This window comes from Podarcis filfolensis, assembly GCF_964270895.1.
Source record: "Podarcis filfolensis genome assembly, chromosome: 8".
Taxonomy (NCBI): Eukaryota; Metazoa; Chordata; class Lepidosauria; order Squamata; family Lacertidae; genus Podarcis; species Podarcis filfolensis.
This window is the reverse complement of record NC_139611.1, coordinates 16,577,308-16,590,354: the sequence shown is the minus strand read 5'-3', so window position 1 is coordinate 16,590,354 and position 13,047 is coordinate 16,577,308. Positions and strand designations below refer to the sequence as shown.

At 46.6% G+C, this 13,047-nt stretch overlaps 2 protein-coding genes across 10 annotated transcripts in view; one reads left to right on the top strand and one right to left on the bottom strand.

Annotated features, from left to right (window-relative positions):
- PIK3CD (phosphatidylinositol-4,5-bisphosphate 3-kinase catalytic subunit delta) overlaps positions 1–1,367 on the top strand; it is a 47,132-nt gene extending 45,765 nt beyond the window's left edge. For all 6 annotated transcript variants that reach the window (XR_014551618.1, XM_083628549.1, XM_083628552.1 and 3 more), the window contains one exon: positions 148–1,367. Coding sequence is in view for 5 of the 6 variants with exons in the window: in XM_083628549.1 (XP_083484675.1) it covers positions 148–285 (138 nt within the window). In the remaining variant the exon portion in view is untranslated. The remainder of the gene's footprint in view (positions 1–147) is intronic.
- A 2,173-nt stretch (positions 1,368–3,540) lies between these two features.
- CLSTN1 (calsyntenin 1) overlaps positions 3,541–13,047 on the bottom strand; it is a 64,633-nt gene continuing 55,126 nt past the window's right edge. For all 4 annotated transcript variants that reach the window (XM_083628588.1, XM_083628585.1, XM_083628587.1 and 1 more), the window contains 6 exons: positions 11,574–11,800; positions 10,751–10,921; positions 9,124–9,269; positions 8,197–8,335; positions 6,946–7,130; positions 3,541–5,168 (listed from right to left, as the gene is read on the bottom strand). In XM_083628588.1, the coding sequence (XP_083484714.1) occupies positions 4,971–5,168; positions 6,946–7,130; positions 8,197–8,335; positions 9,124–9,269; positions 10,751–10,921; positions 11,574–11,800 (1,066 nt within the window). In that variant the 3' untranslated portion in view covers positions 3,541–4,970. The remainder of the gene's footprint in view (positions 5,169–6,945; positions 7,131–8,196; positions 8,336–9,123; positions 9,270–10,750; positions 10,922–11,573; positions 11,801–13,047) is intronic.

Genomic DNA, 13,047 nt, shown 5'->3' with positions numbered 1-13,047 from the left:
CTGTGGTCCACTGACCAGTTTGCGAACTCGTCTTAAATTGTTTCTAAAGCTGCGTTTTTGTTTGCTGGGATCTTGTGGTGAAGGGCGGGTAAGAAACTGAACTAAAAATAAAACAATAAATTTAGTTCCTTTTTCCTCCTTCCTTAGGACTCGCTAGCATTAGGGAAGACGGATGAAGAGGCGAGGAAACACTTCCAACTCAAGTTTAACGAAGCCCTGCGGGAGAGCTGGAAAACCAAAGTCAACTGGCTGGCTCACAATGTGTCCAAGGACAACAGGCAATAGTTCTCTAAGCCTCTTTTATCTACCTGCCAGGCGCATCGAGTTGTGATGCACATCATATGCGTGACCAGCCCCCTCCCCTCAACAGGCTCCCACCAGTGCCTGGCTTCGGCCTGTGAGGGAGCTGCCAAGGCAGCTTCCTTGGAGTGAAGAGTTGGTGGCAGAGAGCTGCTGCCCCTCTCCTCAACTGGGCTTCAATGTGTAATGTTCACCCTCGCTGTAGGGTGGGGAGATGGGGCCCAGCAGTGGCACCCCCTCAATATTTTGGGGGGGGGGCTGAAGCCCCCAGCACCCTTTACCTGCCCATCCTTTGAAATGGACCCTCCAAGAAAAGGTTTCCCACTTCTTGGCTATTTATGCGATTGCTTGAGTCTTTTCTTGCTGGAAAGCTACTCCTCCTGCACATCTTTGTTTATGTGTGTGTTTGTGAGCCCATTCATGGATTACAGGAGGTCCTTGTATAGGCCTTCTGTAACTTCAAGATTGCTTTGGCCTCTCAGCAGAGTGAGGACTGGGCCTTTGGGCAAAGCAGTTAGCAGCATCCTTCCAGCACATGCATTTTAAAAGGATGGCTTTGAAAGGGGTATGTGTGGTTTTGCGTGTTGTGTATTTTATACTGATAAAGCGTGTGCTAGATATACTTTACTTGTTCACTGGTTGAACAGAGATATTTGTAGTGTGAAAACCTCCAAAATCGGAAGAAGAGCTGGGCTCTCTAGGAGGAGGATTTGATGCCTTTCTTTTCTGGATTCTTTTGTGTAACATATGCACCCTCAACTCTATAAAAAAAGAAAGAAATGCTACAGGTGACAGTGTCTCCTGCAATGCTTTACTTGCATGGTTGTAGTAAAGATCAAAACTCTTACACTTGTACTGGATAGTCACTGTGCTAGGTAATTTTTTTGTTTCACTTATACTTAGCCAATAACTGTAAAGGAAACAGCCTTGAGGTACTACGTACAAGCCGATTCTGAACTGTTTTTTGTTCCTATGTGGGGGCTTAAGCCAAAGATTTGCATTTATAAAGGTTTACATGTGATTTCAGGTGCTTGGTTTGGGGACTGAAATATAGCTGTTTTTGTTAAGGTGTGTCCTTGTCATTTCTTATTAGCAGTTGGACTGTCTTGTTGGTACGCTGCAAGGGCCACTAATAATAATGTTCAACATGTGACCAGCTTACAGATTTTTTCAAAAGGCAGAATGAGCAAGGATGCCTCAACACCCAGGTTCCAAACTGCCTTTTTGCAAAACTGAAGACTTTTGATATACTTAAATTTCCTTTTCTGGGCCCAAAACTTTTCAAAGACCTACCTTGCTTTATAATGAGCCAGAGCAGGGGGCCATCTAGTATTGTCAACACAGTCTGGAAGCTGCTCTCCAGGGTTTAAGGCAGGAGTCTCTCCCAACCATACCTGGCAATGCCTTCTGCTTGCAAGGCAGATGCTCTACAACTGAGCTACGGCCCTTATCTGTACAAGCACAAAAGAACTTGAGAGGATACCGTCATCAGATCCTGCTTCCAAATCTATGTTACCAAGGTGCAATGTTTATAGCCTCCATTTCTTTTAAGAAGCTCTGTCAGAAAAACGCTTACACATTTTGTTTCCTAAACAATATAGGATTTAAAAAAAAATGCATTCAGTTGCTGGGCAGAAAGAAATCAGCTCAGAGGCCTAACAAAGAGGCAGAAAGTTAGACAATAACAAAAGAAAAATTTAGAACCAGAAATTTATTGTAGCTCAGACTCCCCACCCCCCCAAACTTGACCTATTTACCAATATACACATCTGAAATGTTAGATCCATGATGGCTACATACTGCATCAGAAAAAGTGTACAACCTTTCAGCATTAGCATTTAAAAGAGAGAGAGAGAGAGTCATGATCAGGTTTACAGTCTCTAAAATACAGCTGCTACAGTGATGGTATCATGAAAAAGAGGGTTAAGGAGTCTTCTCTACACAGTGACATTTAAAGCACAGGGCAACTTGGACATATGTTAAAAGTTTTCCCGTTTTGTTTTACTTCAAACTAGCACTTGTAACAGTGGTCAAAACCAACTTCCTTGCCCCTTAACATTTTGCAATTAAACCACCCCCCCACAGCCCCAAAGTGAGCAGGAATGAGCCAAGTTGTTTGGGGCTTAGCCTTTCCCTATCGTCAGGTCCACCCTATTGTAAAAGGCACTCCAGAGAGACTTGCCTCTAACTTAGGGATGGGGACTCTGCCCCTGCAGACACAGCTCCCATCATCCCTGACCACTGGTCATGCTGGCTGTGGGGCAGGAGCCCAGCAACATCGGGAGTGCTGCAAGGTCCCCATCCCTACGCAAAACCAAACCCTGCTGCTAGGTAGTAAGAGATTAAAAATGCCAGGTCCAGAAGCATCTTGCAGGAAGCTGCCTTATCCCAAGCCAGCCATCTAGCTCAGTAATATCTGTACTGACTGGCAGTGCCTTCCCAGGACTTTCAGGAGGGACATCCCTAGCTCTACCTGGAGATGCCACAGGGGATTGAAGCTGCAGCCCTTCTGCATTCAAGGCAGACACTCTACCAATGAGGGGAGGTCTCACTCTATTTCCTCACTGCTGTCTCCAACCACCTGGATCAAGCCCTCCGCCTCCCCACAAACAGACATCCCAGCAGCCAACATTCTCCCCCAGCCCTGCTGAATCCAATGCTCAAACTCCTAAAACTGCAATGCAGCCAGATTTTTTCCCCCCTCATGCAAAGCAGCCGGTCAGAACTTGGCTCACCTTAGCAGGCAACCCACACAACAAAGAAAAGCTTCCGCAGAACACCCCTTCAGGGGAATAAATCAACTGTAAAAGCAATAAACTCGAGGCTCTCTCAAGGAATAGTAATTTCTAAAAAGTTAAACCAGAGGAGAGGGAGGACCACATGCCTAATGAAAAGCCCAGCACTCACCACTGCCATCGGGGTCATAACTTGCTTTTCGGAAAACCACTCTGGTCCCTTCCAAATTCGGGCAAAACATTTTACTGGGCATGGTCTTCCCACCGACAACCCCCTGCCCCGTCTCCAAACCTTGTGGACTAAACTGCTTAATTAAAGAGTATTCACAAGGTCACCACTGGGAATAGCTTATGCCCTAGTTTTGACAGAAAGGTAGCGCATATGTTCAGTGTAAACAACGACCGAAAGAAGAGAACGGAAGCTTAATAAAAAGAGACCCAACATCCCCACGTTAATTGTACCAAAGGAGCTACAGGGAATGGACAGGAGTGTTTGTTTTAAAAAAAAAACAACAGGAATGATGCCAGCAAGGAAAGTCGACCTGACCTCCTCCTCTCCAAAATGTATATTCAAGTTCACGACTTAAGACAGGCAGCCAAGACAGAAGCACCCTTCCTGCGACACTGTCCTTTTACAATCAACCGAGCCACCTGCGTGACTAGTAGTGTGCAACCCAGAGAGAGCACCAGGCCCAAGTGGTCCAACTGGGCTGTCTCCCTTTGTGCAAAAGAAATTGTGTGATCTGGCCAGCCCACCTTACTGTCCCTAAAACTGAAACAGACCAGGACCCAGAATGCAAGAGGCAGGACAGTTGGACCCAGAAAAAAAGGGGGGGTGGTCCATGAAGATGCCTTCATGGACAAATCATTTTTTGCCACCCCCCTCCCACAACAATGAAATATAAAAAAATAAAATAAAAAGGGGCGAAACCCATCAGTAGAGTTGTCCCAGAGAGAAGATGGCAGTCTAATCCAATGCCATTGGATCATCGTTAGCTTTTCCTCTACGCTAATTAAACTTGCCCCATGCTGCTGCTGCAGGAATTTTTTGGGGGGAGGAAAACCCAAAACCTTATTATTACATCATGCGGCATGATTTTTGATTTTAAAACCCTAGCATGGCTTGTGTCCCCCCCTCCCCCCTTTCCCCATTTTCACTACCACAAATGACGTAATTACATAATTCCGAGATTATTTACAAAATATTAAAAAGTCTGTTAAATCTTCTAACATAGTTAACCTCATTCTGCCACTTTACACATGCACTAGAGTTCAGGAGGAGGAAAAGAAATGCATTTAAAAAGAAGAAGAAGAAGAATCACAGGGATGTAACAAGCCACAAAATAATAATAATAAAAATAATAATAAATCCGACCCAAAAGTTTTTAAAAAGTTAATCTTTTTGTGAGAGAAGGATCCTGGCATTATTATTATTTTACACTCAACCACCCCAACAAGAAAGCATGAGAAACGACGCCAGAAGCCTAGTGCCGGACCAAAAATAAGATTAAAAAAACCTCAAAATCATGGTCTAGCGTGTGCAATGACTAGAGGGCTGGTCATGTCCCTTAAATGAGATGACACAAGGAGTGTGTGAGCGAGAGAGACAGATAGCACAAGGCAGTTCCTTGCAGAGTAGAAATAAAAATAATCCAGTCATTGTGAGGCGAGGGAGAAATAGGTACTAAATAAATTTCTAGAGGTGCGAGATTTTGATTGGCGAGATTAGCCAGGAAAGAAGAGACAGGACACCAGGACAGGGGGTCTAGGGAGGGGGGGTGTTGGTCAGCTCTGGGGGCGTAAGCGACTCTGTTCACGCCATGGATTCTCAGGAGCGATGGAGTGGTTTTGCCGTGGAGTCTTCTAGGGCAGAAGAACAAAGGAGAGAGACAGAGAGACAGACAGAGAGACATACAACAGTGGAGGGAGCTGGGATCAATAGGTGAGCGTGGAGTCATCCCATTCTAGCTGCTGCTGCCTGTTCACGTTCTGCTGGTCCTCTTCCCGCTCCCCCTCCTCTTCGTCACTGCTCTCGGACTCAGCGCTGGTGATGTCGTCCTCCTCCTCCCCATCCTCGCTCTCCTCCTCCTCCTCTTCCTCCTCCTCCTCGCTGCTGTGCTGGTCCTCGTATGTCTATGCAAGGAAAACAAAGACACAAAAAAGGATGAATGGCATTGCAACCAATGCTAGTTCTACTTGGAGCAGCCCCCGCTGACATTAAGAGAGGCCACTGGGCAGGGGTTGTTTTTTAAGGAACAGCGCTCTGCTTGTTTGCAATCTGTATTTTAACAGATTTACCTTTTATACCATATGAATCCTATTAGAGAATGATTACTTTTCAACTTACTGCCTTTTATATGATTCTGCTTTTATATGATTCTGCTGTTTCAGTTTGTGAATGCTGCCTTAAGTCCCAGTCAGGGAGGAAAGGCAGGAAATAAATAAGTACAGTAATAATAAAAAAACAACTAGTCATACCTCGGGTTGAATGTGCTTCAGGTTGAGCGCTTTCGGGTTGCGCTCTGCGGCAACCCGGAAGTAACGAAATGCGTTACTTCCGGGTTTCACTGCTCACACACGTGCAGACGGTCAAAATGACGTCACGCGCATGCGCAGGAGCAGTGAATCGCGACCTGCGCACGCGCAGATGTGGGTTGCGTTTGCTTCTGGATGCGAACGGGGCTCTGGAACGGATCCCGTTCGTATCCAGAGGTACCACTGTACTTAGTTCAATTAGATTCAAGGGGTATATTCGGAGTAGATGTTTAGTCGAATATGACATAATAATGCAAGGCACCTTTTGTTGCAACTTTTAAATGCCTACTGAAAACTTTTCTATTCTGCCAGGCTTAGGCAGGCAATGAAGAATCCATATTTCCACAATAGTTAACTGATGCCTGTTTTAAACTTTTGTTTTACTGATTTCACGCATTTTTGTTGCAAACCACTTTGATAAAAAAAAATTTACTGAAAGAGTGGTAAATACTTTATAAATGGGTAAGAAGGGTCATGGTGTTCTCAAGCAATAACCCATTGTGATATTGTTGTTGTTTTACTTCTGAGGCTTTCTACCCAAGTCCTTTCTTCTACCAGTCTCCTCTGGCTTGCTCTTCCTCACACAGGCAGAAAATACAAGCCCATGACTCCAGCCGAAGACCAACGCAGCTCCAAATGCAGGCAGGGTGATGCACCTCTCCTACAGAGTTCAGCAACAGGCAATCTCTTGTCCAGGGGAAGGAGAGAGCAGTTGAGTTCCAGAGTCTGGTCAGCCCAAGTAGATTTTCATGCTGGCCAGAAGCCAGGGATGTTCAGGGAGAGAACGAGCTGAGGGGCACTTTTGGAAAGTTCAGTTGGCTCAGGATACAGCAGTTTAATGGATGTCTTGTGTTTGAGAGACGTCAATTGCTGGTGTGTTTGCCTGTACAACTTCCAAGAGCTGGCTCCCTTTAAATTGCATTCCATTCAGGGATAAAGGCACTCAGGGAGAGCCAGTGAGGGGTGTGGCTTGGGAAGAGTCCTGAGGACCAGCCAGAGAGGCCTGGAGGTCCGAATGATGTCCCTACCACCACCACCCTTTTTTAAATCAATTAGTGAAGGGTGAAATGCTTCATAAACTTTAGCATCAGGCCCGCCTCTCACATACAAGGCCTTTAAAGAAAAGCCAGAGGAAGATGCTGGAGCGCTGGTGGCAGAGGAATGCCAATGATGGTGAGATAAGGGTGGGCTCCCTTGGAGGGCTGGCTGTAGAAGCTCAGCAGGAACGATGCAAACTTTGGACCACCTATTGAAGAACGAAGCCCCAGAGGAATCTGTACACTGCCCTCTTGAATAAACTGCAAGAGTGAAAGGAGGGGGAAGAGGAGGGGAGGGAACCCACACAGAGAAACCCACAACACTGCACAAGCCTTACCTCCATGGGGTTGACAGTAATGGTCAAGGCTGAGTCGTCCCAGTCCATCTCGTTCTCCTTCCCAGAATCCTGGTCCCGCATTGTCCGCTGGTGGGCAGCTCTGATCCGGAACACGCCCAGGATGATCATGAATACTAGGAAGCTGACGCAGACCACAATCACAACAGTGGCAGTGCTTGGGACCACTAGGAGAGGGTAGGAAGACGGAGGCAGATTGCAGTTAGATAGTAACAGAAGAGGAAGAAGCAGGCAGCACATGCCATGTACTTCCTTACCCAGAGGGGTGAGGAGATCAGGGGAATTTTTCTAGGACTACTCAGGATTTTTTGGAGAAGGAAGCACTAGAGAATCACACTATGTGCATGATACGGGAAACCCCCCACCCCCAAAATGCTGCTTGCTCAGTTTGCATGTTTATCACATGTAGTTACAAAAAGGTATACTAGTTCCCAAGCAACTGTACAGTCAGCTCCTCTACATTTCTGAAGCATAAGCTGCTCCTAACTGCTTCACTCCAACTTCGAAGGCTAACGGTTCTCATTGAGGCCCAGCCTCATGACAAGGCTGCTAAGGGGCAGACGTCAAAAGGTGTCTGGAACCCAGAGTCTCTGGTTATGAATGCCCATCCCGGGCTTCCTTCACTGGTTTGTGAATTATTCTGCCAGCCTCTTCCTGATTCTCCATTATTGAAACTGCCAAACAAATTGTGCTCTTGTTCACAGATGGCAGAGAAAGCTTAGTTCAGCTAATCTGATGCCCTCTGGATCTTTTGGACTACAATTCCCATCAGCTTCCCCCACCCCTGGGGCTGATGAAGGCTGTGCTAAGTGTGTTGGGGCCAAGGAATGCCCATAAGTAACTCCACACAGTGTAACCTTTCAGTGAAATCCCAACATCAGGCTTGGCAATCATTTAAAAAAGGAAAGGAAGAGCTCCCTCTTTCCCGAGAGCTCAAGGAGAAACAGGCTGTAATTCCTTTTTTCTTTTTTAAAATAAACGAAGGCTACTTTTAAAGAAATCTAGCAGGCTATCTGTGCCTCATAGGGAGACTTGAATTTCATATCCCCCAAGACATTAAGTGCTGCTCGGATGCAATTAGACTGATATATCAGCCACCTCTGGGAAGAGAGCCAGAGATCTGCCTCTCCTAAGTGGCAAAAGAGCCTCTCTGAAGAGGATTTTATCTGAGTGGGTTGGAGGGGGCAGAGCAGTCATCAAAGGAGGTTCATCCAAGGCAGGACGAGCCCTTACCTGAAAATCCTGGGTGAGGGCTAGCCAGGTTGTGGCCAGAGAGGTCGACAAAGGAATGGTGGACAGGCTGGACAAACTGAGGCTGCGCTGCAATGTGGCTGGCATGGTCCACGGGGTTGGCGGTGTGGATCACATTTACCTGGTGAAACAAAAGACAGGTAAGTGGGAAGAGAAAAGGGAAAATTAAATTTGGAATTATCTGAGTGAGAACTAGCCCCCTCATTTCCATGCCCAATTTTCTACATGCACCCGACTCATAATAGTAGGACCCAGTAGGGTCACCCAATGAAGCAGAATGGTGGAAAATTCAGGACCAAAGGAAGGACTTTTTGGATTTGACAAATTCACAAGGAAGGATTTCAATGGCTATGAGCCACAATGACTAGGAGGGCTAACTCCCATTACTGGAAGGAGGATGCCCCTTAAGGCCAGTTTTGGGAAATCACAAGTGGGGAGAGCACTGCCATTATAGGCCTGTGGTTGGCTACCGTGGGACCAGGATAGTAGAGCAGGTGGGCCTTTGGCCAGACCCATCAGCAAGGCTCTGTTCATGTTCAGCTGTAAGCCTACAGAAAGGATCCACTATAATTTTCTGTACGAAGGCTAGATGCTTCATAAAATGAGCGTCACCAGGGCTGTGACAACTGCTGTTTCAATTGACTAAAAAGGTGTTTCTGAATCAGTTAGCAGCTTCTTTTCTAAAAAAGGATAAAAACCATGACTGACAAAATGCCATGTTAAGGGGCACCCTCTCCTTGCAGATGGACTAGCAGTTGGACTCTGTGTGAGGCAGCTTTATATTTCAATTCGTGATGCACATTAGCCCTCTCTGTGGCATTGGCTGGTGTTTCAGCTAATGGGCCCAGTTCCTCAAAACACCCCTAGGAGTCCCTGTAGACCTCCTGAAGCCAACATTTGCTGACGTACCTCCACTTTAAATTCATTGCTGACGTAGCGCCCATTCAGCTCCGAACATACCAGCTTGAACTTGCGGTCAAACAGAGACACTGCGTGCCAATTGCGGTAGCGAATCAAGTGCAAAACCTCCTCATAGCTGGCCATAGTATCAACCCCTAGAGGTAACACAAAATGCTGGTGAGGGGACTGGGCGGGGGGCAGCTGTCTCTCATATATATGAAAGTTGCATTTTTATACAAAACATCCAAACTGCTACCTAAGTACCCCCACCCCACCTGAAATGTAGCCCCCAATACTGGTTACAGCAGAAATCTGTCAAGAACATGAAAAATACCAAAATTCTGGGGAGGTAAAAATGCCAATATAAAACCTTCAGCTACATAAGGCGCCTTGAACATTCCATATTGCATGTTAATTGAGCTGAAGGATTTACATCATTGTCTTTAATAAATTATGATTTAAGAAATATTTTTAATAAATTAATGGAATAAACAAGGAAGTATTCCATTAAGCATAGTTTCCTGTTTAACCCGAACTGGGAAAGTATAGCAAATTATGGTTAATAGGTTGAAAACAGGCCAGGACAGTAAGCTGTGGTTTGACGTTGCATGTTCCAAAGCTGTTGAACCACAGTGTTCCGGATCAAATGAAAAGGGGAACTACAGAGAATAGCACGCTTCCTAGCTTGTTTGAAGCAGGGTTGAGGAACCTGTGGCTCTCTAGATGTTACTGGACTTGGACCCTGATTCCTGGCCATGCTGGGCTGGCAGGGGCTGATGGGAGCTGGGAGTCCAACAACATCTGGAGGTTCACAGGCTTCTCCATCCCTGGTGCGAAAGTGGTCCACAGAGCTGTCCTTTGACATATCAGAATCATATGCCTATCTAACCAGTACCAATGTTTTAAACATCCCAGCTAAGTGGAGAGGAAGAGGGGACAGGAACTCCATGTCTGGCCTAACAAAAATGTCCCCTGCGCTTATTCTGTGGCGATTCTTGTGGCACTTGAATGCTGCCATTAAGGCAGAGCTGTCTTGGCTGATGAAGAAGTGAGACACTATGCATTATCTCCAACTAAGTCTAGACCCCTTGAAATTAATGGAGCCAAGTGAGTTGTGTTCATTGATTTCAATGGGTCCACTCTAAGCAGGACTGACACTGGATACAGCCCACTGTTTCTCTGATGAGAGATCAAGCCACCTTTAAGAGGAAGCATGGATGCCTTATTCTTGCTTTCACAAGAGGAACAAAGCACAAAGACACCTTTGTAAGAAAATGGAGGAGTTTAATTTTGCCTACAAATTCTCCTGAAAACCAAAGACCAGTTCCAAAGGTTTATGCAAACATGGATCACTTAATAAGAATGTGTGTTGCAGATGTGTATTGTTAAACATTTGTGTATAGTAATGCATAATGTATTTTTGAGGGGACCTCCGGGGAAATTTAAATAACATTTTTAAAAGGCTTGCTTTCAGTTTTGTAAATACCAGCGGCTCAGAAAATGGTTTATCACTGTGACTCTAAACTGAAATATATTTAAGACTTTAAGTCATCTCTTGGTATCTCTGGGGTCTTTGCCTTATTAATGCAATTAGGATTTCAAGCACATTCAGGTACAGAGGAAGAAAGTGCAATACCGGTAATGATCATGCCCAGGTTGGAAGTGCTCATCTCCATCCCCTTCTGCTGCAGCCGGACCATGTCGACCTCCAAGCTCTCTTGCTCCTGGTTGAGCTCATCACCAACCACCGTAACCTCGCAGGTATCCAAGTTGTGCATGATCTCCTCAGACACCAGTGATTCTTGGACTGCAAAGGAGAGGAGGGAGGAGATGATCAGGAAGGCAGGAAAACACACAGAGAGTCTTCTTTGCTTCCAAGCTTTTGCCAGACACAGGGCTCACCCATTTGCCTAAGGGCTTGCTTCAGGACTAGACTCTTGAATGTTTTCTACATTAGGAAGCTGCCTTGGACTGAGTCAAGCCACTGGCCCCTTCATGCTTAGTATTGCCTGTGTGACTGACACTGGCTCTCTAGGACTTCAGTCTCTACTAGCCCTTCCTGGAGATGCTAGGAAAGGAACACAGGATCTTCCGCATGCAAAGCAGATGCTCTACCACTGAGCCACGGCCCTTCCTTTAAGACATAGGAGGTGCCTTACACTTAATCAGACCATTGGTCCATCTAGCTCAGTTCTGCCTGCACTGACCAGCAGCAGCTTCCCAGACTTTCAAAGTCAAGGAATCTTTCCCAGTCCTACCTGGAAGAGCCATTGCCCCTTCCCCCCAACATTGACTGTTTCCCCCACCTTGTCTCTACTACTCTCTGTCCACCCCCATCCCAGCCTCTTCCCCAAATCCAAGTTTTTCTGATAATCCCTCGAAACAGGGGCTGTATCAGACCCTGCCCCCAGGCCACTAGCCCATGTATGTGTTGCACAAGCTAGGTGAGTGGGCTTTACCTGTGGGGTCCTCATCTCCCTCCCCCTCCGGCTCAACCTCTCGCGTGATGGTGCTGATGATGCGAAGCTCAGGGAAGAGGGAGACCCCTTCAGGGCTCTCGAACTCCGAAGCCGAGCGGGCAAAGTGGTTGATGCCACTCAGGCTGATCTTGGGCTCTTCAGGCTGCAGGACCATGATGTAGCCGTCCACAAAGGGGATGGCGATGCAGGCTTCATCGTTGGAACACCTACCAAAAAGGGGAGGGGGGGAGGTGCCATCAATGCCGGAGAGAGGGCGGTAGGTATCCCAGGAGGACAAGACACACAGCACAGGACTAACTGTAAGAAAGAGGGCCTGTCTGAAATGTGGGCAGTGATCATCTTAGAAACCACACATCAGCTCTGCCTCTGCCCCTGAGCTGTCTCTATGCCAGATGGCGGTTATAACTACTATTTAAGAACTGGTGCCTGAGTTTTCTTTTTCCTCTCCTCCCTCCCTGTCCCTTTTGTGTCATGCTCTGCAGATTGGAAGCTTGCAGGCAAGGACTATCTTGTTTTAATTAATTGTAGGTAAGCCACGGTTTGGATAAAGAGTGGGGCACAAATGCTCTAAAGAAAGATAAAACACGTGGGCACATTCAGAGGGTTCTCCTCTTAAGGACAGGATGTGCGTGCCACGCCCAAAGAACAAGAGCCCAGCATCCTCCATTATGGAACTCCTTCATTCTCTGCTCAGTGGTGGCTCCTCATCTGTGGAATGCTGTCCCCAGGAAGATACGCCTGGTACCATCCCTTATGTGCTTTCAGTTGCTTGGCAAACATATTTTTATCCCCCCAGGCCTCTGGACCTCAGTTTAGGAAGGTGGAGTATGTTTGGGGGACCCTCTTCTTCCCCTCATCTTTTCAATAGGGCAGAGTTGGGTCTGCCTTTTATGCATGTTGCTAGCGAGTAATTTGGGTTGTTTTTGTTTGCTTCCACAAGACGCCTCAAGTCACTTTGCTGAAAAACTGGTTGGCATCCGTCTGTCTTGGAAGACAATGGAAGAGTGTTCCTTTGGGGGAGAAGTCAAACTGTTGGAAGGTTGCAGTGCCTGCTGTGGCTGTAGAGACCGATACGGGAGAGACATGTTTTGTTGCAGCTAGGGCAGATGAAGGCATCTGGTTGTGCTGCTGCAGATGCAACATGGCGTTTCTTTTGATAACCATAATAATCTTATCCCTGAGATGTGGAGGCATCTTCAAGACGACCGAGTAGAGTTGGGACCACGGGGGTAATCTAGTCCAACCCCATCTATGGAATGCTCTCCCCAGGAAAGTTCGCCTGGCGCCTTCATTATACACCTTTAGGTGCCAGGCGAAAACGTTCCTTTTTAACCAGGCCTTTGGTTGATCTTATTGACATCCAACACCCTTTTAGAATGTGGCTTGCGGGGAGGGGAGGTTACTAGGTTACTGCTTTTGGTTTGATGTTGTGGTCTTGTTGTGAAATGCCCTG